This window comes from Varanus komodoensis, unplaced genomic scaffold, assembly GCF_004798865.1.
Source record: "Varanus komodoensis strain SLA01 unplaced genomic scaffold, ASM479886v1 scaffold7_3, whole genome shotgun sequence".
NCBI lineage: Eukaryota > Metazoa > Chordata > Lepidosauria > Squamata > Varanidae > Varanus > Varanus komodoensis.
Genome location: NW_025336480.1, coordinates 20,647,898 through 20,673,622, shown reverse-complemented (window position 1 = coordinate 20,673,622; position 25,725 = coordinate 20,647,898). Strand labels below are relative to the sequence as shown.

Here is a 25,725-nt window from a genome sequence, read left to right as displayed (position 1 = left end):
TCACCTCTATGCAATCCTTAAAACAACTGTCCTAAGTAGGTCACCATTGTTATTCCATCTTACAGAGCAGAGCTGTGTCTTAGGTTCATGGGTAAGATTTAAATGAGGAACTTCCAGGCCATGATGTGAGACCACTTCTCTGTCTAGCTTTGTTTCTGTGGGACACATGCCTTGACAGCACATCACTAGATTTCCATGCAGTATTTCTCTCATTCATCATGTTGTCACAGAATTCTTTTTGTAAAAAAAGGAGGAGGTGTTGTTTCTAAAAAGTGCAGATTCAGTCAAACCTTTTCACCATTTGGCCTTCTGTTCCACGTGCTATAAACGACTCCTAACACATGCTGCACATTATCACAAGTCTATTCTATAAGGCCATTTCTGATCAAAGTGGGAGGGAAGACAAACATTACATTTTGATTTAGTGATAAATCATAGTTTAGTGCTGCAGTACTGAACCTTAGTGAGGGTCCCTCACACTCCCTCCACCCCAGCTCCTCTGCTAACAAAACCATGAAGAAGAGACAGGAAGTATTCACTTCTTTTGAACTAGTTGCTCCATTTGTCCAAAGAGAACTCATGATTACTGTGGTTTAGAGATGCAAGCAAAGAGAATTACCACAGCTTGAAGTTGGCCGGTCTTTCTAACCATAGTTCATAGGAGCCAATTTATCCTAATTCAGACATAGCTAGTAAGCACAATTTGTTGAAAAATGAAGCAGAATCTTCTGTCTCATCCTCCTAATCAAGCCACTAGAGAGAGGAGGGGAAGCAGAGGAGTTATGCACAACCCAGGCCAAAGGATCAGCTCTATTCCTGTGGCAAGAATTTCTGTATAGGCAATTCCAGAGCTACAAAAGTCCAAGTTATGAACAACTTGTACTTAAAATGGCTATAAAACCTATTAATTTTTTAAAAGTATCACCAGGGAGAGAGAAAGGGGGCTTCCAAAGCAGCGGCAGCTGCTGCTGGTATCTATCTATGCATAAATATATAGAGATTGATTGATTGAAAGGAAAGTGAGGGAGGTCTCCAAAGCAGGCCATCTGGAAAGGGAAATTGCTTGCTGCAAAGAGGCGGTGCTGATGAGTTTGGTGGAGGTGAGACTAGAGATATTAGTGGGTTTAATACTTTCCTGTGCCTCCAACCCCCAGGAGTGTGGAGGACCAACTATACATGATCTGGCTTATGTACAAATTTAACTTAATGAATTTGTTTTCTCAGGAACAGAACTTGTTCATAACCCGAGGACTGCCTGTAATCACTTTCATATCTGCACTATAAGGCCTGATACCCTATATCTGAAATAAACATTTGTCACTTCCTGCCTTGAGTATTGATGTTGTATGCTTCTTGAAGAATCATGAAGTAAAAACCTAAAAATGTGCCTTAAGAAATGTGTGATATCCCAATATCTTGGTAACATATTTGGTCCATGGCATGAGAGATTTGTGTAGCACTAATTGGTTTTCAATCAATTTCCACACTGCATCTGCTTACAATTAAACCAGAGGTCAAAGACACTCTGTGCTTGTTGTTTAAGTACAGCAATGGCAGCTGGTTCAGCCTGATGGAATGTGCCAACATGAGATGAAGACTCACATGCCTTGTTCACATAACAGCAAAGTCATGGCCTGTTTTAGGGTCATGGGTGGCTTGTTAACCACTCCAACAACCAAGCCTTGCTGGATTTTCACATAACAAGTAGCTGCGGCACACCCTGTTCACAGCTTGAATTTTCAAAATGGTGGCCAGTGCCACTGTAAGTCCAGTGGAAAAATTAACCCACAGTAATTTCTTATGTGCAGGTAGGTACTGTGAGAGTACAAAAAGGACAGAAGCTTAAGTATCTAAAGGGGATGGGAGAGAGAGAGCAGAGCAAATTCCTAAGGCTTTATTATTAATCGTTGGAAATGTTAGCAAGGGTAGGAAGCATTCAGGTTTTCTGAATCTTTTTCTTCTTTTTAAAACTAATGCCCCAATATCCACCAACCAGGGCCAGGTGCAAAGAGACATTTACTTAACCCTTGCTGGTGTACTGTAAATCAGTCAGAGAGTGAGATCTGCAAGTAGAACCAGAAAAACAACCCTGAAATTAATATGAATGTAAATTGTTCCTGACCTTTTATGTAGAAGCATTTTAACAAAACCTGTATGCATTATGTGGAAGAACTCTTTACCATCCTAACTTTTAACCTGAACTTTTTATATTCTTCATTAATAATTTGGCATTTCCCCTATATGTTTAGTCCTATGCCACTCCTACGAAAACCACAGTTTCAGTGAACTAAGCAGGTTTTACTATTACTATTTAATTGCCCTTGGAAGCAGTTATGTTTTACAATTCATTTTTGCATATGGTGGTGGGTAACCAATTTCATTGAAGTGCTTGTTTCCTGACTTTTCCTTTGAGGATTCTAGTTAAAGTTATTTTGTCTCATATGTACATTTTATGTTATTGAAAAGTTTAATAATTTCTCTTTTGATAGTACGCAAAATCATTTCAACTGTGATCCTATGCATATATGGAGAGCCAGTGTGGTGTAGTGGTTAGGAGCATGGGACTGCGACTCAGGCAACCTGGGTTCTAGTCCCTGCTCAGCCATGGAGCCAACTGGGTGACTTTGGGCCAGTCACAGACTCTCAGCCCAACCTACCTCACAGGGTTGTTGTTGTGGGGATAAGATGGAGGAGGAGAATGATGTAAGCTGCCTTGAGCCCTTTGTAGGAAAAAGGCAGGATATAAATTGAAAAAATAATATTCACCTGAGTTCAACAGGACCCAATTCCATATCTGCCCAGGACTGCAGCCAGGAGAAACAATCTGGCAAAGGTTAGTTAAAACTTACCAGCAATGAAATGGGATGTAATCCGAACTTTTGACAGACTATAGCCCTAAGTGGAATTTAATCTTAGCTCCCTATCCTTCTGAATATGAAAAGAGTTCAGTTAGGGCTCCCTCAAGGCTTAGACAGCTAGTCTTTCCCAACCTTTCTTATCCAGCTGACAAATCTTTGTATTCAATTTTCATATCCTGAATGTGATCAGGCCAGAAGAATTTCACTATTCACAATAAAGATCAGGGCAGAAGAGGTTCACTATACTTATTCAAAGCTGTGTAGGACTGCACTACTGAGGTAGAGAAAGGAATATCAACTCCATTATTCTGCTTCTGACAGCAACCAGCTAGATACCGCTAGATGTCCACAAGTAAGACATGAGCCAGCCTGCTTGCTTGCTTCTTCCAAGCAGCTGGTATGCAAGGCATATACTGCCTCTGAAGATACTCATGCCCTGCTCATTTTCAGAAAGAAGAAACAGAGACGATCAAGTGTATTATCCAAGCTGGAATGTCCAGTTTCTACATGTTCTGTCACACCTGTTGTTTCTGGAGATGTACTGACTGTGAACCTCTATTTAAACTGCGTCTCCATTATTATCAGTTCATTACTTGCATGAATGTTCATTCTGTTCATAACTTCTCAGGCTCTGAGGCATTTATACTGCTGCCACATAGGAAAGGCAGAGTATGCTACAAGTCCATCTATTTTCCTTGGTCTCTACAATTACCAGTAATTTCTTTGATTTTACTGCAGTAAATATCCTCCCTCAAATTAAAAGACTAGGTGAATCAGCTGAAAGTTTTGACTCAGCTGAAAGTTATCAACCACATGCCTATTCTTACCTTCTTGCACAGAGGGGATGGCTTTTTCTATTTTAAATGCATTTAACTGAAAAACAGGATTATATTGTTCAAAAAGTGCATTCATTCCATTTAAAGAAACTGAGGTAGTCTGATCTGGAGACCTGCTTATGACAGAGTCCTTGGTGGCTCTGATCTGTCATTTCAAGCTGTTCCTTATTTTGGTAAGTGTAAAATTGAGCAGGATGGGGCACAACCCTATGGCCTCCCAATTCCTGCGGCTGCTACCCAACATAGAAATTAAGTTTCGAAAGGGTTGTATGCATCCAAATTACCTAATGGCAGCCTTTTTCTGATTTTTGAAGAGAGCTTTCTATGCAGACCAATAATTACCAATATTTGGCATTTAAAACAATTCCAATATTCTACCTTTAGAATTTCATTTACTCTCCCCACCCTCCCATCTCTAGAACTCTTATTAATATTTTCCGTCTGAAGTCCTTATCTGCATACTTTTACAGCTGAAAATGGGAATTATTCTCTATCGAAGTTTCACTCTGAGGGCTTTCAACTACAAACTCCACCTTCTATACACCCCACTTTATCATGTGGGCTAAATTTTCAAGTTTTTGAAATGGCTACTTCCCAGCTTCTTCTTACCAACCATTCTGAGAAAGAGTTTAATGGACAATCAAGACTCCCTTTCTCTTGGTCTAAGAAACTCAACTTGAACATTGAAATGAGCTTATTTTCAAACTCTGGAATTATGGTGAGGTCCAACAGCACACTCTATTTTCAGAAAACCTACTGTAGGTTCTTTCACAGATAAATTAAGGCTGATAATTCTGAGTCAGTCATCTTTGCAAACCATGTTCTCGTGGTGGTTTTTGTTAAGCGCACATATTTCAAGCAACATTATTAACTTCAGCATATCTAGTTCCGTTTGATATTATTTAGCACTCTTCTATTTAAGAAGCTATGTTGACTACTACTATGCTGACTATATCATTTTTCTTTGGGAAAAATGCTGACTATATCATTCTTTCTTTTCTTTCACCTGGCAGTAATAAGGAGAAAAAGGTACAGTAAAGCTTTGCAGGTTAACCAGGAATGAAAAACACAAGGATCTGGAACCCCTAGAAACTACTCACAGTTGTTGGATTCCAGTCTTCCATGGGTGGGTCACAGAAGCAATTTTGCAGATTTGTTCTTGGTTTGATTAAGTATTCTCTTGGTTTACTTTACTTTACTCTTGGTTTGATTAAGTATTCTCCTCTAAAAATGGGGAGGAGTGATAAGCCTACCAACAATGCACAAGAAAGTAGAATATTCTCAGCAGAAATAATATCCTGAGGTACCTATTTCCACACAGGTAGAAACACAGAAACAGACCAAGTCAGAAAGGGCCTCCTGGGCCATCTAGTCTGAGCCCTAGCTCCAGCTGGCTCCACTCATGACATGCCTACCATGTGCATTGTCTAGCCTATCCTTGAACACCCTCCCCAATGGGGCTTCAACCACCTCCCACGGAAGCCCATTCCATCCCTTAGGGTTCCTAACTGACAGGAAGTACTTCCTGGCATCCAAATTGAACCTTGGTTCCTTGAGGTTTGGTCCACTAGAATGCATCCTACCCTCCTCCACAAGGGGAAACAGGTCTCTACCCATCTGTATGTGACACAGCTGACATACTTACCTGTATGTCACCAACAGATCCCCTTGAAGTCCCCTCTTCTCCAGGCTGAAAAGACCCAGTTCCCTCACTCTTGCTTCATACCTTTTCCCTTGCAATCCAGACCTACACTGAACTGATTCCAGGCAGGCTATAATAGATCAGTTTCCCTGCATTGATGTACCTGTTGATTATTCTGTACCTGTTGGTTGGTGTTTCTTCCAACCAACTTTGTGAGTGGCAAACTCTTTGTTTATCTATGTGTGAAAGAAAAATACAAATTTACCAGGAATGCTCTACAGAAATGCAGCTTTCTTCTGGTCTTCCCAGTGGGTGTCAACCATGAAGGGTGATAATAATCACCATACCATTTTAACAGCACATTTGTGTTTAATTAAACAGTATTCCAAATATGTGTTTTATTTCTTTGTCCCAGAGTCAATATTAGATAGGTAAATTGAGTATTTACTGATTAACTATAAGGCCTATTCCATGTTTTTAAAACTGCTACAAATTATAGGTCATTCTTCACAACCTATTCATAGTTCCATATAAATATCTGGGCAATTTTAAATAACATTTAACAGTTATATTTTTAAAAAACTGCAATAATTACTTGGCACAGAGTTACTGTGTGTTCAAAATTTAATACATTTCAATGTTTTTGCAATGTTGTACCAGTAATTCAAGTTCACAGACCTTTTTTTTTTTTTTGGAACATATTACTTTCAATAGATTATATCCAGGAAATCCAGTCCCAGATGACATTCTAATGTTGCCCATTAAAAAAAACCTTTAACTCCAATGGCAATAAAAGATACGGTACCAAAAGAAGAGGAAAAATATAGGAAGAAACTAACTGTATCCCATATGAGAAAAGACTATCTACTGCCAATTTATAAAGCTAGGAATAAACATATGAGGAGAGAGAAATGCAAGAGGTCCAAATATTCATCTGGAGCAACAGCCATGCAAGTTGGTGCCCTTTTAGGAAAAGCAATATAAAAGTTGCCCCTCAAGTTTGCTGCCTGATTCAACGATCCATAGCCAATTTCCATGGTCATTTTTAGAGAAGGCTTGCTTATGCAACCTGAAGTATTTGGGGATACTATTAAAATATGCTGACAGTTTGTCCTGATTTCTGAATTCCTAAGCAAGATGTAAAGACACTGAAGGTAGAAGGATGCAAAGATAAATCACTACAACCACATGATAGTAAACAGCTGTTGCCCAAAGGTTCTCTTATGCTAATAAAGGGAGTCCATCCATGATGAGCTACAGACAAAAGCCAACAGCATTACACCAATAAAGCAAGAAGAAAAAACCTATTGGAATTACCCAACTGCCTACTGGGAAGAAACAAGGCAGCAGACAAGCCACTCTTGCCCTTGTTTTGTTTGTAGAGAAGTGGTCCAATTAAGTAGTCAAATATAGCGACCTTATCAAATAAAGAGGAACCAGAACAAAACCTGGCCTTTGGGTCAAAGGGCAGAGACAGACTTTTCCATGTCATGTAGCTGAATAAGTTCAAAGATTCGCAATAAAGGAATGAGAGGATGAAAGCTGTGACGGGAATAAGCTTCTGAGTTTATCGCACAGTCACACCAAGCTTCTCAAGCACACGCCCTCCTTTCTCTAGGTATTCTTGTCTGGTCATCCAGAAGTTGTCTTTGTCTTTCATGATGTCTGCTAGAACAGCACCACCTAGGAATACCATATGCTTTCGACGAGGTGGATCTTCAATCCGAATCTTAAATTTCTTACAGGGAAAGAAAACGAACAACATGACTAGATTTTAAAGGGAGCAAAATATATAACTATAAAGCTATATAATAACTGCACAGCTGAAATTCACATAACCTTCTTTTTGGGGGGAATTGTGGGCAAGTTTATAACTTATCAAAAAGCAAGGCCAAGTTTTGTTTTTCTTAAGAGATTTTTTAAATCTTTCTGATGTCATCTGAACTTTTAGTCAGTCATATTCCAAGAACTCAATTGCAAATTGGAAAGATCAGGTAACAGAAGAAGCTGCAATCTATCTTGTGTGTAGGAGTTTGGCAAGTGGGGAAGGTTAGTTTTTCATCTTGTCTTTTATTCCCAAAAGTAATACGTAACAGATTGGAGCTCTGATCTGACTGCAGCATTGGGCTTGCTCTGTTGCCTTGCAAGAGGAGACCCAAGCGGAAGAGCGCTGCTGCGCACACTGCACGTCACACAAGCTCCACTCGGAAAACTGGAAGGGCGCTCACCCTCATGTCATAAAAATATGCAGTTATGGACACTGACAGGAAGAGGTATAAATCTGATCACTGAAATCTTGCCTGATAGAAATAGTCACGTAACAGTGGGAGTGTAATGCAGAGGGTCTAATTACATATGATATTAAGTCACACAGCAAATGGAAGTATTGGAAATAAAATTAGACTATCCCAATATAGGTTACTTTGAGACCTATACTGTGTAACCCACTATATTTTGGGATGTTTATTGTAAGCAGGTCCTCTCCTGGGGATAAAAAGCAACGTCTACAGTTGCACAAGAGGACCTGCGGGATCTATTTGACAGTTTGTGGACTGCAGGGGAAGGGGTGAAATTGTTGCTGTTCTGTCAGCAGTGAACACAAAAACTGCAGTGTGGATTTAGTAACTGCAACCAAATTAATGCAAATTTCAATTGTAGATCAATTTTCTTATGCCTGCAATTGAACACACACAAGATTTATAAAGAATATTTTCTTTGTTTTAGATTGTGCATTCTAGCAGGCATTCCCTTAAAGGGGCATTCCTCATGTGAAAAAAGTCTCTTAAGATCATTCATGGTATCTGCGCCAGTATTATTTAAAGGTGCTATCCAAGAAATAACAAAGACCTCAGTTGCTTAGAACTTTTAAATGGATCAATCTAACAAGTTGCTTGTTTAAATACTGCAGCCCTAAGATTAAACCAGTGATAGGCAAAAGGTAGACCACGCCCTACAGAAATATTTACTGATTTGCTGACTGCCTCCCATTCCTCTCCTAAAGGACCTCTTTCTCCCCAGATTAGGTTGTTTGAATGTTTGATGTATAGTAACTTAAATGTGGATTTCCTTTTAAAATGAAGTTTATGCTACATAAGCTCGTGGGCAATTGGTTCTATTCCTCCTCAGCAGCTAAGCCCATCTTCTGGGGCCCTTCTCCAGGAACCCCATCCAAAGAAATCAAGAGGAGGGCCACCAGGGGAAGGGCCTTTTCAGTTGTGGCTCCTCAGCTCAGGAATGAGCACTGCAGAAAGGTGTGTCTGGTGCCTCTCTATTCTTTTTGGCTCCAGGTGAAAACTTTATTTGCCCAGTATTTTGATAATTAACTTTTCATCTTCATTTTCATATTGTATATTTATATTAGTGCTATACTTATGCACCAATTGTATTGCAACTGCTGTGCTTTTACTGTCTTATTATTTTGTTTGTTATTCTTTTTGTTTTGTTTTTAACTTTGTTAACCACCCAGAGAGCCTTGGGCTATTAGTTGGCATAAAAAGCAAATAAACAAATAAACTGTTTTGCACCTGGCTCTGGCTAGTTGAATTTACAGTCCTAGTGAAGAAATCAAACTAGACACCACAAGCCTGAATGATGTCTATAATCAAGATTTGTATTTTTGGAACAAAACTGAATAAATGTAATGATTTAATAAGCTTTTAGTAAGTGTAACACAACAAACAGGTAACTCTTGCAATTTATTTACTAGGTTTCTGTATCATCTATTAGCTTAAACTGTCTGGATGATTCACCAAATAAAGCAGAACTCCTAAATTGTCTGATCAGTCAATAAAAGTTCAAGAGGCAGCAATGAGTATCATGGGTAAAAAGCAATGTTCTCAAAGTCAGATATTTCAGGATGAAATCTATGAGCTTCAGGAAAATAAGTTGCAAAAAGCAAGAATAAAGCAACTCCTTACTTCTAATGGGGTGGTTGCTTCTAAATACCAGGTCAGATATACATTTACATCAAAACCTAAAACAATTCTAAGTCAGGAAACAATTGCAATAATCTATGCAGGGCTGGTTATTCAAAGTTCACAAATTTAATCAAGACAATTGCACTGTATTATTGACCACCTTGCGCCCTCTAGTGACAAGTGCTGAATATGAATTTATCTAGAAAGAGTTATCTGAAGGATGAGCACTTACTGAAAGCTTTTCCACATCACCTTTAAGGACTCGTTCCAGGTAAAGCTGTTTAAGTTCACGTTCCAGTCGTGAAGGCAGCCCAGGGTACATAGTAGAACCTCCAGATAACACAATGTGTTTATAGAACTCAGACCTAAAAATGGAACATATTTCTCAAAACATAAATGATTAGCATCCAAGCAACAACTCCAGTGTATAAAAGACAAACTTCTACTTCTACAAAGTGTAACACCATCTCCACTAACTATGCAATAATCAAACTCTAAACAAAGACTAGGATAGCCATATCCCCCACTCCCCACAATTTTGTATTCTCTCTATAAAGCAATTAGTCAATACTACATGCATCTTCTTCTAGTCCTTGAACTTTGTTTGTTCAACTCATTTTCTGTATAGACCAAAAAAAAAATCAGAAAGTGTCTTTCTCTCATTCAATCTCCTGTGTTCACACAGACTATGAAGAGTAGATTTTGATTCTTACCTAGTGTCAATATCAGCGGCTTGGATAGTGTTAAACAGAAGCTCAGCAACTCCAACCCCTTCCACATTGATCAAGTGAGGCTGGAACAAAGCTTCTGGTGCTTCAAACCGTTCCCCACCAACTTTAATAATTCTTCCATCTGGGAGCTATGGAACCAAAGTCTAAAGTTAAATAAAATACAGATAGCATTCTGATACATTCCTATTATCGCTGGAAAACTCTCCTCCAGGAGTCCAAGTGTGCAATGGGCAGTTTTTCATACTAAATTTTCTTATTTTCTCTCTCTCTGCTGCAGGGGTACTTCTATTATAAATTTCATATTCTACATTTTGAGTAAGCATTACAAATGCCTCCCTTATGAACATCTGTGTTCAAACTAATCAGGGTGCTTTTGACCTTACATTCCAGCTTTCCTCTATGCAAGTATCTTAAATTTAGATTTTAAAAAGAGAGTACTGAAGCACCTTGAAGACTAACCCATCTGATTATGACATAATCTTTCAGGGAATGGGGTCCAGTTCATGAGATAGAGAATGTTCTGCCAATTTACAAGTATCATGCATATGGTGGTGAGCTCAGAGGGAAATAAAATGCACAAAGTACACGGCAATGGTTACTGTATTAACACTGGGTAGTCACAGAACAGTTGTTCAGTGGTAACACAAGATGTCCTTGCAGTGTGTAATTCACAAGAGAAAAACTGACATTTCTCTCTGTTTAGGCCACAATGGGATAAGATAAACCTCCTGATGAACCTCTTTAGGAGTTTCACATTGAAATCAGTCTCTGAAGTTCCATCACTCAGGGATGACCATTGTAAGAATCCTGGGAAGCAGAAATGTTCTCTCATTGTTGCTGTTTTAATATTGCCATTTCTGATGTCAGATTTGGATCTCTTTATTATTTTGCATAAAAAATGCCCTGTTTGTTCTATGTAAAATGCAGAAAGGCTCTGCTGGCAAATGATGGCCTATATCACAATGGAAGAGGAGTGGGTGCACAAACCCCTCATATAGTGAACATTATTAGGTTCTGCAACAGTGTTGCCAGATTAGAATTGACATCACCCCAAGGACAGAGTTAGCATCAAGATCTGTCACTGCTGTTGCTAGCCCTTTAAAGAAAAACTGCAAGATAAAAAGATTAATGAAGAGGTTCAACTCTATCTCCTGCAGCTTTGTCTTGTTTTTTATATCATGTTTCATCTGTTAATCAGCCTACCAATGCAAGGATTATCTGTGGTATTACACAACAATTGTTTGGAAGGTAGCCACTCTTGTGAAAAGAATTACCACTGTCTATGTTTTCTGAATGTTCTAACCTCACAGCTTAAGTTATCCTGCCCATCACAACCACCTGTAACTGGTCGTTAACACTTCATTAATCTGATGAAGTGGACTCCACTCCTTTTGCTGTGGCAGGCTAGCATGACTACCCCCTCTAAATTTTACTGTCTCCCAAAGCAGGTGGCTCAGAAATTTCTCTCTAACAGTTTAATACTACTGAATGCAACAATGATTAAGAGAGCTGTAGAGCACTTGGGCACAATGCAAGGAAGGGGCGTGTTTGTACAAGAGCTGCCCTAGAACTTTATTTCAGGGTAGCATATCATAAATAAAATCAGATAAATGATGAAGACATTTACTGCCAACGTCCCACCCTCACCCCTGTCTCACCAGTGCAGTTCTGTTCTGCACAGGAATTTAGGCTAGTCTTTAAAGTGACACTGACTGCCACCATAGGAAATGGTTTGTGGCTACTTCTCTGACATTTGGCTAACACTCCCAGCTGATGCTACATTGCATTGCTATTGTGACTGTGTCCTCCCCACAGCACAGTGATATGGCAAATGAATATTTCACCTTTTTTGCTTAGGTTAGAACATTTTATGCCTTAACTCGCTATAAATTCCAAAGGTGTTTAGGGTTAACAGAAACAAGACAAGACTCTGCATCAGGCAGTAACAAACGAGGTAAACAGCTAGGCAGATCACCCACTCCCTGGAAACATATGTTTCTTACTCTCACTAGGCAAACTGTACAACTGTGGCAGGTCATATATAATTGGTATTAGGCAGAGATCAAGTAGTAACATGGCTACCTATTATCTTCACATTAACTAGCCAATTCAATTAAGATTTAGTTGTGCATATTCCTATTTGTCACAAGAGACTTTAATCCAAAGCAGCCAAATTGATCAACACGACAGGTTTCATTCAAGTCAGCATTTAAATTAGTACCTGAACACTGCTGCTGCATACCTTCCGACATACTTACTGTGTAGGACTCTACCAGAACAGTTGTTTCCAAGGCCAGTTTCTGCTCCTGTTCAATGTTGTAGCCCACATAGCAGAGTTTTTCTTTAATCATACGGACTGTCTCAAAATCGGCAGAATGGTTGAAGGCATAGCCTCGTAGTAAAAGTAGCTGATATTAAAATAAGTTAATTAGTGGCAAATTAGAAAACAACTGTAATACCATCTGCACATGATTTTTTTAAAAGAAAGCAGGCATCTGAAAGACAGATTAATTGCTAAAAGCAGAAATGTTATCTGCCATGCCAGAAACTCAAATGTTTATCTTGTGGGTAGGACTGAGGGTTGATCTTCACTTTGTATTTCAACTTTGCTATGAGTATCAAGCTCAAACAGTCTAAGAACTTCTCATTAAGTGTGAAGGGAATTACACAGATTTCCATACACAATGTTTGAAAATTTGAATTGTGTTTTATAAAGGCCTGTACTTAAATACAATTTGCATACAGTTCTGCAAAATTTTAAGGAGATAGCACATTAAAATCTACTCTTACTTCCTAGTATGTTTCCAGACCCAAGTGTAGCACATTTATTTCCTCTAAAATCCTAATTGTATTGAGTCAAGTGTGTCACAAGCAATGCTTTCTTCCATAAACCTCAAGATTTTCCAGGTAAAATCTTGCTCCAGGTATTTTCTGTTCAAGAGGCAAGATCTACTGAGGTCCACGGCAGGGCTTTTATCTATAATGATACCATTATTTGGCACAGCCTCCATTAGGCCATCTCATTCCTCAGTTTTAGCCACGCAGGAGACAGTGTCTAGCTGCCACTTACAAATATAAACAGCTATGGCTATTCAGACTGTCTTTGCTGAAGTTTAAGTGTAAATCTTACCAAGCTGCATTTTCATAATATGCAAGTTACACCAAGTTACACCATCCCACTCAGATGGCTGTCCAGTTTCTTCCTGAATGTTTCTAGTGTGGGTCAGCCAACCACCTCTCTAGGCAGCTGGTTCCACTGTCATATTGCTCTGACAGTAAGGAAGCTTTTCCTGATGTCCAGCCTGAATCTGGCTATTATAATTTTATTTGATGGTTATTTACCATCCTCAACTTACCTTGATTAGGTATCTGGTAATATCTCTACCAGCAATATCTAGCCTTCTGGTAAGATGAGGAAGAGAGAAGCCTTCATAGACTGGACAAATATGAGTAACTCCATCTCCAGAATCCACAACAACACCTGTCAGTAAACCTGAAGAAGAATTGCAATACTTGCAATTAAAAAAGAACATCGCAACCTGAGTGCCTGGCAAACTTGCTTCAGAGCTGGTTCTGGAAACAAAATGATTTTGACCACTGTAATAGATGACCTAGGCTGGGAGAAAGGCAGTGGTGAGTGTGACTCTGCTAATTCACCTGGAACTTTCAGTGGCTTCTGACTTTATCAACCTATTCAGGTTTGTTACTGGGGTCACTGTATTTTAGTGGTTCCACTCCTACTTGAATGATTAATTCTAGTTAATTCTTAGGTTAGGCTGAGAGTCAGGTGACTGGCCAATGCCACGGAATGAGCTTCATGGTCAAGTGGGAACTAGAATCCTAACCTGTAGGCCACATCTCAGTTCCCTCTTCTTTGCCTTGACTGTCCTTTCCCCCTTTGATTAACATTTTCCATTAGTCCCCACCCCACCCCCACACACAAAAGATAAAACCAATATACTCATAACATCCAGTTATTTCCATCTTCTAACAATTACTTATCTGGAGATAGTAAACATGACTGCATTCCCAAGCTATCTTCAATAGCCAATAAAGCTGCCATGCTCCACAAATTTCTTTGGGCTCCTAATTTATCTTATATTATGTCAGTAAGTTCCAGATCAAATGGACAGAACGCTAGAATTCTGCATTCAGTCAACATCAGAGTCATGAACTGCAGAAGCATCTGCATTATTGTAAAGTTTCAAAACTGCATCTTTTTAATGAAATACACGATCAAGAAGAGCTAATGACAAGGTATTTCTTCCTTCTCAAAATATAAGCCAAGTTACCAGAAATACCTCAAGACTGCAATACACTGCATCCTAGAAACAATCTTATTATATACTTTATTATACAAGAGCCTCTGGTACATTCCTAAAATAAGCACCATAAATATTCCAGCTCAATCCTGTTATCCATTCCATTCTTCCTTTCTTTTATGGGACCTTTCCTAACCCAGGTTGTTTGTATTTTGTTCCTTTAAAGAAACAAAGTTGGCACTGATGAAAATGGATATGCAGTGTTTCTGAGCTACCTTAAACCTGGGCTAGTGCTGCCTAACACTTCAAGCTGTGTGTGTGCATGCACATGGGTGCACAGCTAGTCTTATCAAGGATGGAACAGCATATTTACATTAACCAATATAAACCTTATGTAGCAACACAGATCACTGACAATAGCTGTTTCCCTCATATCCTTTAACATTTAAAATATAATGCAAGCTCAATCTAGTTCTTTTATAACTTCCATCAAACATGCACTAATCATGGTACCATTTACATCAGATACACACTGTATTTGACTCTCACTACAGAAGTAAAGCTGTCTTTCTGTAATCTCACTAAATGATGCAGCCAACTGAGTAACTCTGGAACCTTTTGAATGATAGAATTCCCACATAACACGCTGTTCTGTGTTAATTAGCCCACAAGAAAGAAAGGCTACTGCCACTGGCATGCACCTAATTTCTGCTTTCAATTAAAAAACTGTAGCTGCTTTTTCATGGGTTGCTGGTGTGACATCTGAACCTGGACACTCTAGGACACTATCCTAATTCATTGTTAGGATAAGTCGAGTTATTTAATTCCTGAACAAGTCAGTGCTTTTTCTAACAGGCTGCAAACAAGGTGATCATAGTTTGATAACAGAAAGCAGAAGTGAGCAACCTGGTGGAGACACTCATTTTTCCAAAATCTGAAGTGTTTTTATGGTACATGTAATTCAAAGTTCTTACTTACCTTGTGCATACAGGGTGAGTACTGCTTGAATAGCTACATAGACCCCAGAAAACTGGTATGTTTCAAACATTACCTGGAAAATAAAATTTGTCTTATTTGCAGAAAATTATTACAGGAAGTTTCATAGCTATGTTTATGACAATTAACACTATTTCCTGTTACTTGTTCCTATGTCACAAGGACATCTTTTTACCCTTTTCCAAAAGGTAACACAGGAAAGTTTATACTGTTGACTTAAGAATGCAATGTAGAAATGCACCAGCTATAATTACTTCTCATTAATATTCAATTTGCAGGAGGGGTTTAACTCTGGGTCTTACAATGAATGCAAGAGAGGCATTTGAGAGAGCAAAAAGAGCAGAAAACCTTGCTTGTTAGGTTTAGCTGTCATCATTGCTGCCTACATTTCAGCAAAAAACAGAAGTACTATATTGCAGAACAAGTTTAGTATTTTACCATTGCCTGGGGTTTTTCTGGTTCTATTTTTACAGCTGTTGGTGTATTATTTGATTATATTTCTATTGTTCTATATATTGTGTGTGTGTGTGTGTAGAGGATGTTAATAGCTAGTGCTTCTCTTACCCATATGTTTCATCAATGGTCACTGGCCATGTCTTTTTGGGAAGAGGAAACTATATGAGTAAACTCTATAACTGAATACTCTAATATCAACCAATGTGCATGTTCTTCTCAACGATGTACCTGCTTCCTAGAACTGGAAGCACACTCAGTGTAAAAAGATTCTTCATGCCTTTCTGGCAGCTAAAAGACTGATACTACAACACCGGAAGCAGAAATGACCACCTCTGATGATGGACTGGGCACTAAATGGTTTTTCAGTTTTCTGAATGGCTGGGTTTTAGGAATAATCTATGAATCGATATGAGCATTTTGTTAAGGTGGAATATAAATTTTAATAAGAATTCTCGAGTTTTAGAATTCTAGGAAACTGGAACTTCAGGCATACCCAATTTTCTGAATTAGAGAGTTAAACAACTTTTTAATCTCTTTTGCAATGGTTGTGTGAGTTCTTGTTGATATAAATAAAGAATGTTTCAGAAGAACCAAATACTGATGTTGGAAAATGTTAGGATTTTGTGAGAGAGGTGTTACTTTTTTTACATTTTTCTGTTCAGGATTAATTTGCAAGTTAAGTGGAAATGCATTTTAGTAAAAAGATAAGATTAAAAATAAATGCACCAATACTGGTATTTCACTTTGGCGAAAACTTTTTGTTTCAGTAGCAAGGAGACAATGGTTAATTTTAGCACTGAGCAGTCCACTACATACTTGTAAGATGTGAAGCAATGTGAAATGCTCTAATATTAGTTGTTAAATGGTATTGAGGGGATAGTTCTTTAAACTAACTTAAACCCTGAGACTCTCACTAACTTAGGACACAATCAAGATGTGTGCAGCCCTCCTAACATGGAGAATTATGGGCATCCTGTGGAGGGGAGGAGAAGCATGGAGGTAAAGATCATCCCTGCACTTCCCCCGCACAGCAGCCAGGCAGTCTTTGTAACCAGAGAGAAGCACCCAGCATGGCTCTTTCCACCCTGGCTGTGAGGCTGGAAAGGAGGGCACTTCACGGTGAGAGTCCCAGCTCTGCTATCAGAATGAGTCTCTCAGGTCAGGGCCAGGACTCTGAATAAATTTACAGCCATCTAAATCAAAATGGCTATTGGAGTATGCTGCTCACTATTCAACAACCTTTTAACTACCTATATACATACGTATATATAAAAAACAAGCTAATTTCCTTTCAGTTCCCTAGGCCACTGTTTTAGAAAGGCTGCTGCTGTATTTAAAAAGATGAGTAATTTTTAGCGTAACAACAAGGATTTCAGATTTTTTACTTTTTAACTTCTGCAATGAATTTAAAAAGTAATTAGACAATTAAAGTTGTCTAATGCCAGAGACAAAAAGCTACTATAGTACATAAGCAATATCTAACTGTTGTGCTGAAACTCTGACTCAGAGGAATATTCTATTTATTAAACTGGATTCTTACATTTTAGCTTCGTGGATATTTTATTTATTTATTTATTTTTATTTTATATTTATTTATATCCTGCCTTTTTCCTACAAAGGGCTCAAGGCAGCTTACATCATTCTCCTCCTCCATCTTATCCCCACAACAACAACCCTGTGAGGTAGGTTGGGCTGATAGTCTGTGACTGGCCCAAAGTCATCCAGTTGGCTCCATGGCCGAGCGGGGACTAGAACCCAGGTCGTCTGAGTCCCAGTCCCATGCTCTTAACCACTACACCACACCGGCTCGCCAAATTAAAAGTTCCATTTTTAGATATGAGTAGTAGATAACTAACCTTCCAAGCTATAAGAACTGTTTTTCCAATTAATCACTATTAAAATAAACACACTCATGTCAACACTGACAGTTCTGCCTGAACTTCCCTGGAAATATTATGAAGACAGCCAGGGGCTGGAAGTGTCACATTGGTACAAGAAGCATCAAGGCTAGGGTTGTAGGGAGGGGAACTGTAAAGGAAAAAGCACATCTGTCTAAAAACATGGTAGCTCTTTCTAATGTCTAATTTACATTTAATTATCTTTTAAATAACTGTTAAAGGCCAGCCCTAAGAGGAGAGCATTGCCATGGTTTATGCTACAGAAATGTTATTATTTGCAGTTGTCCTTCCTTAGTTATCTCACTCATGTGACAAATTAAAGCATTTTACTTGGAGGAACAATGGCAAAAAGCTGTCTGATCAGATGTTCTAAAAACAACTGTTGCCAGAGTCAGTTGGGCTTTTTTTTTTAAGGCCCATTCCTTTGACTCATTTCTGTAATAGGTACCCAAGTTTAATTTCTTCTACTCCGGAGGCAGGTTTACTGGGTGTTACTGCTTTCCAGTTACTCTTAGAAACTTTTAGCAGGATTTTATTATTTTGTTATAAAACAGTCTAATCTGCATTGCCCTAAAAATGAAAATCACAATCAATTTAATGTATGTCCAATATGTCACTACAGCGAGAAGTCAGGTCCTGTACTGACCAACATTGCCAAAAACTCAAAACTCACAAATATCTGGCCTCAGTTCAAAAACACCCTAAATCTGGATAAAAGAAATTGCAACTAGTTACTATTGTTTCCAAACTTCACTTTATGAAGAACATTAAGGCCGATTACCTTCTCAATCTACCAGCCATTCTTTTGAAACTTTGGTTGACAGCCCATACTTAGCAATGGTTGCTTCATTAGCAGAATCAAGTATCTGCAGGATCCAGTGAGCATTCAGTGAACATTTCTATTCATTCTTAGCAGAAAAATGCCAGCAGATGGCTATTATATACACAAAAAAGTATGTTGCCCTCTTATGACCCAAGCCCATTTACTAAATGAGGCTGCTGGGCAAGATTGCCAACAGGGCTTGTATTTAGTGCCACAAATATTTTAAGAAAACTCTGCTCTAGTTCTAATAATCATTATCCAGTGTTAGGGAACTCCAGACAAATGAATCAAGGTTAATTAAGACAAGTGAAAAGCCTAATGACTATGGGGTACAGGGATGGTGTTCCATCTCCCAGTCGCCCAGATTTACAGGCTTTGGATACACCTGGAAGTTTGGGACTGTGGCCAGGAGCACTTTGTGCCAGTCTTTTCTTGCAAGCACCTTAGCAACATGAACAAAGAATGAAAGAGAAGCAGGACTTCTGCAACTCCCAGTTACAAGTATTCAATGCAATGCATTTACATGTGCTACATATCTGGACATATGGACGTACCTCATTCTTAGAAGCTTCACAACAAAAGCTCCACATTTGGAATAACAATGAGAGTTAACACATGTTGAATGATAAGTATCAGTGATTTTTCTAAAGATCAATGTAATAATTAAGGTGCTCCATTAGTCTACACTTTTGAAGTCAAGTCTAATGATCTTTTCTTGTTTTTGAGAACCAAGAAGGCATTAGCATGGTATTATTCACAACTGTGTTTGAAAATGTTTGAAAGACTTCATGATGTTACACTGTTAAGATACCCAACATCAAACAGGATTGAATTAAATCCAATTTTCACACACAAGAACATTTCTAATTGTGATCCTATTGGAAAAATACAGTGGTACCTCTAGCTCACGAATGCCTCAGTTCACCACCAAATCGGGTCGCAAACAAACATTTCTTAAAAATTTTAACTCAGGTCACGAGCTGTGCATTGGATGGCAACCGCAATTGCGGCCATCTTCCCACCCCGCCCGAGTGGGGAGATGGCCATGACCGTGCTGGGGGATGAGGGGAGATGGCCGAGATCACGCCCGTCTTTCCTGCACGAGCACAACCACAATCTCGGCCATCTCCCCCACAGCAAGATTCGCCTGTCTCCCCCGCCCAGCGCGCCCGCATTCATGCCAGTCTCCCCCGAGGGCTGCCGCGATTGCACCCATCTCTCCCTCCCAGTGTGTCGGGATGACAGGCACGATCGTGGTCATGCTGGGGGGGGGGGCAGGGGGATGGCTGGGCTCGGGCCCAGGGGTGGGGGGGGGGGAGATGGCCGCAATCTTTGTTGTTATTACTTTGCTTCACATTTTTCCGATTTAAAAAAAAAAAATAGTTACAGAACAGATTAACTTTATTTACATTGATCCTTATGAGGAAATTTAACTTGGCTCATGACCAATTTGGGTCACAACCTGAGTCCTGGAATGGATTAAGTTCGTGAGCCAAGGAACCACTGTACTTTAAATATTCTTTAAAGAACTGAAGTCCCATTCTGGATATATTTTCTTAGAAAGAGGAAGTTTGAGAATTTATGGTGATTGGTGCTAGGCATATCATGCAATAAATTATATTTCCATACATCTGTCTCCATCCAGTTCAGGTAGAAAAGTTTTCTTCTGCCATTCACGTAACACAAATTTAGCAATGAGAAAGACACTTCAAGGGATATAAGCTGGTGGGGCTTCCTCTTTCATCAAGAATTCAGTCTTCAATTCTTGAGAGGTGCATTTGTTCATGAGTTGAGTATTGATTTGAATTACTTGGAATTAAGTTCACTAAATTTAATGTAATTTTCTTTCAAGTGCTCATCTTAGTATACAGTACTCAGTTAACCAAACATTACAGGTTTGCTCCTCCAGGATAGTTTCCTCCTCCATATATCATGTCATCATCAAACATATCCAAATCAGCCTTTTTTTGGAATCAGAGTGGATTAGATTTAAATAATAGTTTTCTCCATAATTTGCATGCATGTCCGTCTTACCCAATGGTAGAGGAACTTCATTAAAATATTCCCAAACTGTGTCTCTTTTACAGCCTGCTGCCATTACAGGTTTGCTCCTCCAGGGAAAGAATAATATGCCAAACCTCAGGCTATGCACAATATGATCCAAAGACTTGTGGAATATCCTGCTCAAAAGGTTTCACTTTCATTTTTATTGCTTGCCCCTACATCCTCACACTTAGCTTCTTGTATGGATCTGTTCCACTCCCACCAATCTTCTTCTATTCATTGAAACTTAGCACTTAAGTGGTATGAGGTTGATTCTGTATACATAGATTTGCAAAGGACCAATGGGATTAAGGTTTTTTTCCTCAACTCTGTAGGTTTATTTTAGAACATTTTTGCTGTGAAGAAAAGGCATATCATCTCTGCAGACACAAATTCACAGCTTTGAGGACTGTAAAACCAAACATCTGTGATATCTTCTAGATAGAAAAATTGCCCAATAATCTTACAGAAACCTGTGCAAGAGCATGATGCTGTCAATGGATTAACAGAATTTATTTACCAAAAAAAATCTAAACATTGCGTGAACATACAGTCTCATGCTATGTAATTAAAAACTAATCCTTATTTTATGATGAATAACCTTTGAACTATAATGTTTCTTAAATAGAAAAAACATTTTATTTTTAAAAAATCCTCAAAAACATTTTATTTTTAAAAAATCCAATTTAAATAACAAAATCCATTTTTAAATTTTTTATTTAAAAAAAACCATTGATTTTTATCCACCCTGTCAGGAATACAGCAGATAATTGCATGATCTTGGGTAAAGTATCAGATTGTTTTTCACTCTCTTGAAGAATACTACCATCCGGACTATTATAAACTGTGTAATCTGAGAAATGCTGTGGTCTTACCCAAAGAGAACCATTTGCTGGGAACATGTGAAAGGATATTCTCCTATGCTGCATTCCCTCATAAATTATGTGTAGCTTCCATGCTTTTGGCCTTGAGAAAGGGATTGGACATGCATTTTTTTCAATTTAGCCTTTTAAAATATGTAGTTTTTATGTTCTAGTGTTTTTAATTTTAAAGGGTTTTTATTGTGGTACACTGCCTTCATGATTTTTTAGCAGGTAAGTTGGCATATATATACACACACACACACACATACCTCCACAATCTTTTCCCTGTTTTTTGTTGGATTCATAGGAGGTTCTGTGAGAAGTATTTTACAGTTTTTTGTATCAATGTTAAGTTTTTCTGGTCCAAAGGTATAGTCCCAAAGATGTTTCATATCATCCCAGTTCCGGACAATGCCATTCTCCATTGGGTAGTTAACTTCCAACATTGATCTCAGCTCACTTGCTTCATCACCAACCATAAGATCCTACAAGTTGCAAATGGAAAACCATAAATCAACATTTTCCAGAACCAATTTGATCATCTTGCTGCCCAAAAAAACATAAAGAAGAAAACTGCTCTTCTAATTTAAGTGATACAGTGGGTCATTAATGAGGTGGGGGAGTAGAATGACTTATAAATTCATTCTGTAAGTATACCATGGTATTTAAAAATGGAAGTAACGATAGGCACAATTCTGCAAACAGCTATACACATACAGATTTCATGTATTCAGATTCTAATTTTATGCTAAGAACTTTATAGAGAGTTAATGCCCATAAAGAACAAATTTGGAAGATTTTCCCTTCTTAAAGTAGCATTACATTATACGCACACTGTTCCTTAAACCTCTGGGGCATTAGAGGTCCTAGCTTACAAATGTAGATTTCCCTACCAATACCTCCAAGTTTAATTTATCATACATTTATATGTGAACAGGCTATGTGATGTGGAACTGCACACAAGAATAAGAAGGCTTAGCAGAATAAACTTTCCATGCATGTTTCATGTTTCTGTGCACGTTATTAAATGAGAATAACAAGTGTTGCACAAGCATAGAGAACAGGTAGCAAAAGCAAATAAGGGACCGCAAATTCCACATTAAAAAGTAGATGTTAATATTAGCCTCATTCAGCTGCCTGAATAATGAAAGTTAAACACAACACACCACTTCCAAGTCTGAAATACTGCCCTTCTTCACAAGAATTAGAACTTCATTCTTAAGCTCTGATTTATATAGACATTTGTCAAATGATTAAATATCCTGTGTCCTATTTAGAAGTTACACAAAATCTCTGCAAATCAGTGATCCAACGACCAATAGGCATCCTTCTTGCAACAGTCATAAAACAAAGTTACCTTTACTCTGTATTCCATCTCATCAATAACCTAATTACCATAATATTAAAAATGAGCAAGGTATTAAAAAGGAACAAAGTTAAATTTGAAGTTAATACTTCCAATAAAGTGGAGATGCAAACAGCAATGCCTCTTATTTATCAAATAAAAACACATTAAAATACAAAGGGAAGAACTGATCTTCACCACCTAAACAATACAATATTTGAGCCACTGTGGCAAGCCTAAAGGCTTTGGTCATATAGGGAAATTTCATGTGAATAGAAAAGAGATTTTAAAAGCCTAGTTTATTTTAAAAAGCTCTTTTGAAATAGAATTCTACTATTATGTGCTTATTGTAAAAATGTGTCTACTGCATTTTCATTTAGCTCAAGGCAGTTCATGCTACTGTAGCTCTCAGCTTCATGTTAACTGCATTTAAATAGCCTGTTGAAGGACCTTCATTTAGCAAATTCAGAAAATGACTGAACATTAAGGAGATCCAAACTGGATCCAATGTATAATTTCATCCCACTCTTAATGAATATTTAATAGTTTTAAATTAAAACTATTAATTTAACATTTCATGCAAAAAAATTTAAAAGTATTACAGTTAAAACAGGATTGTGTACAACATCAATTAAGAGAAGGGAAATAAGTCAACACTTGTTTAGCCCATAAAAAGCATAACATGCTTCAGACACAACCTGCTTAAAATTGTATTTCAGAAGCATAAAGGAACTTAGACTGATTTGAATATTCAATATAAACAGAACATGATGACACAGAATCTATGAAGGACAGGTTCACAGATATAAGCCATCTACTTTTCTCCTCTCCATATAATTATTTCTGACCATCCTTGGATACAGGATTGCATGGAGAACTCCATCTATATTTACTACATTAGCATACACTGCTACATAGATAGGGATGGTGAGAGGAATCACATGAAGAAATAAATGGCTAGTATGTGTGAACCTATCCTACTTGTTTTAAAACTCCCCATACACTAAGTCTGCATGATCACCACAGTGGGTTATCCTGTGTGCTGACCACTCCTTTGAATGTTCAAACCATAATGCACACATGCCATGGGTTTGTGCTTTATACATGCATTGTGCTGTGCAAAGCCAGCCAGTTCGGCTTATGCAAGGCTTAAACATCATGGGCTGCTTTGGGAATATTTGGGGATCTCTGAATCCTCATATAAGCCGCCCTCACAAGGAGTGTGTGACATAAGCCATGGTGATGGTTTAGCATATCACCGCTACAACCTGAATATTCAAAAGCGCAACCTCTGCACTCCATAACCTACTGTGATTTATTAAACAAGTCACTGAGTGCTGCCACAATTGTATGAACTAGTCAACAGAATAGGCCTTGCCTATTTATCAAGTGACAAAGGAACATTTTCAACTGGTATGTTCACAGTAGCTGGAAAAAACAGCATGCCTTGTTGCAGCTGCTGCACATGCTGGCTGGATCCCCCTGATTTCCCACATTGGCTTGGTTTGCTGTTTCATCCAACCATGGGCAGCATGGCTTATTTGGGGTGGGTAGCAACCTTTAATTAACCCATGGGCTGCTGCTTACCCCAAATAAGTCATGTTAGCTGGGTTCAGACAACTCAGAAACCCACATTTGTGTAATTCCAGACATTCAGCCAACATGCCTGGCATTTATAACAAGCCTTGTTTCAGCCATGGTGATCATGCAAACTAGCTGAACTATGTCTCATACCTGTTATAGTTCAGTAAGTAGCTTCTACCATAGATACTAACCTTATACTAATATTTACACCTATAGATGCCTTGCATCTATAAGGAACTATAAATGTAGTGGCATGATTTGGAAGACATGTATAAGAATTTTTAAAAAGTACTAGCAATCAACTAGAAAATCAAAGCGATGAAGAAAGATCAAAATAGGTATGTATTCAAAACATAAATGACAGGACAAGAAAAAAGCACTAAAAAAGAAAAAAGAGGCTACAAGGTCCCATCAAGCAAAAGAGTAAATGACAGTACAGGGGAACCTCACTTACCATCTTTTTGTTATTCTACTTCAACAGGTCAAGAAAGATGAAGAAAAGGCAGAAGTAAGAAAATCAGAAGAGGCCCAGGTGAAATATTTATTCAAATTATTTCAAGTATACACAACAGAAATAAAGCAGGAAAATAGATGCAAAGATAGGCAGAAATGCTCTGAATTCTGCATACTGCAGAGCAAATAATAGAAGACTATTGTTACTTTAAAAAACTAAAACAAAAACCAGTTTCAAGAACTTATTTTCAAGTACATAAGGACTGAAGTTCTTGTTTTCATGAGTAATCCTCATTTGCCTGCAAAATTGCTAAGCAGATTTCCATAGCAACTTCTCACTGAAATCCAATCTTAACCTAATGTCTTTCTATAATCCACATTTGCCATCCTCCATGCCCCAGGAACAGTCAGTTTAAGATATAATTCAACCAGTAAGAGTTTATTTAATGATTTCAGTGTGTTCAAAATGTAAAGACATTTTGGTAACAAAGCAAAAAAGCAAAACTACCAGTCCAATTGCAATTTGTCACCTAATCTAAGCATCCTAAGTTGCCTCATGTTGCTAGAGAAAAATGTAAGCTTCCATGCTATATATTTCAATGGAGCATTAAACAAAGCCAATACACCCAGGCTCTGGCAGGGAAAAATCCAGAATGTGCAATTCAATCTAAAAACAAGCATTCTGTTGCATTCTAGCTTTTTTGAAAAATCGTTTTCTTGGGTGGAAAAGGAGTTGGCTGTTTGTTTGCAATTGACAAAGAAATCTAGAAAAGGGGCCAGCCATATTATGGGGCTGTTACTGAAATTCTTAAAACCAGGAAGAATGAGAGCACCCTAAGCCAGTTTTACTAGACAGCTTGAAAAAAGTTTAGGAATAGAAGTATACCAGAATCCTTTAAAAATTGTTAAGAAAGTTCATCTGGGGTTGTTTTCAGTTTTCTGTTGACCTGATTCACACAACCCTACAATAACCCATGAGTTGTTGTGGTGTTATTTTCCCCTTGAAAAAGTTATGCAG

At 38.2% G+C, this 25,725-nt stretch overlaps 1 protein-coding gene across 1 annotated transcript in view; it reads right to left on the bottom strand.

Moving 5' to 3' along the window:
• Positions 1-5,942: 5,942 nt before the first annotated feature.
• Positions 5,943-25,725, bottom strand: part of ACTR2 (actin related protein 2) — a 30,298-nt gene continuing 10,515 nt past the window's right edge. The window contains exons 3-9 of the mRNA XM_044454124.1: positions 21,595-21,810; positions 15,225-15,297; positions 13,341-13,477; positions 12,243-12,392; positions 9,967-10,112; positions 9,486-9,618; positions 5,943-7,074 (exon numbers count right to left, since the gene is read on the bottom strand). Coding sequence (XP_044310059.1) covers positions 6,904-7,074; positions 9,486-9,618; positions 9,967-10,112; positions 12,243-12,392; positions 13,341-13,477; positions 15,225-15,297; positions 21,595-21,810 — 1,026 coding nt within the window. The 3' untranslated portion in view covers positions 5,943-6,903. The remainder of the gene's footprint in view (positions 7,075-9,485; positions 9,619-9,966; positions 10,113-12,242; positions 12,393-13,340; positions 13,478-15,224; positions 15,298-21,594; positions 21,811-25,725) is intronic.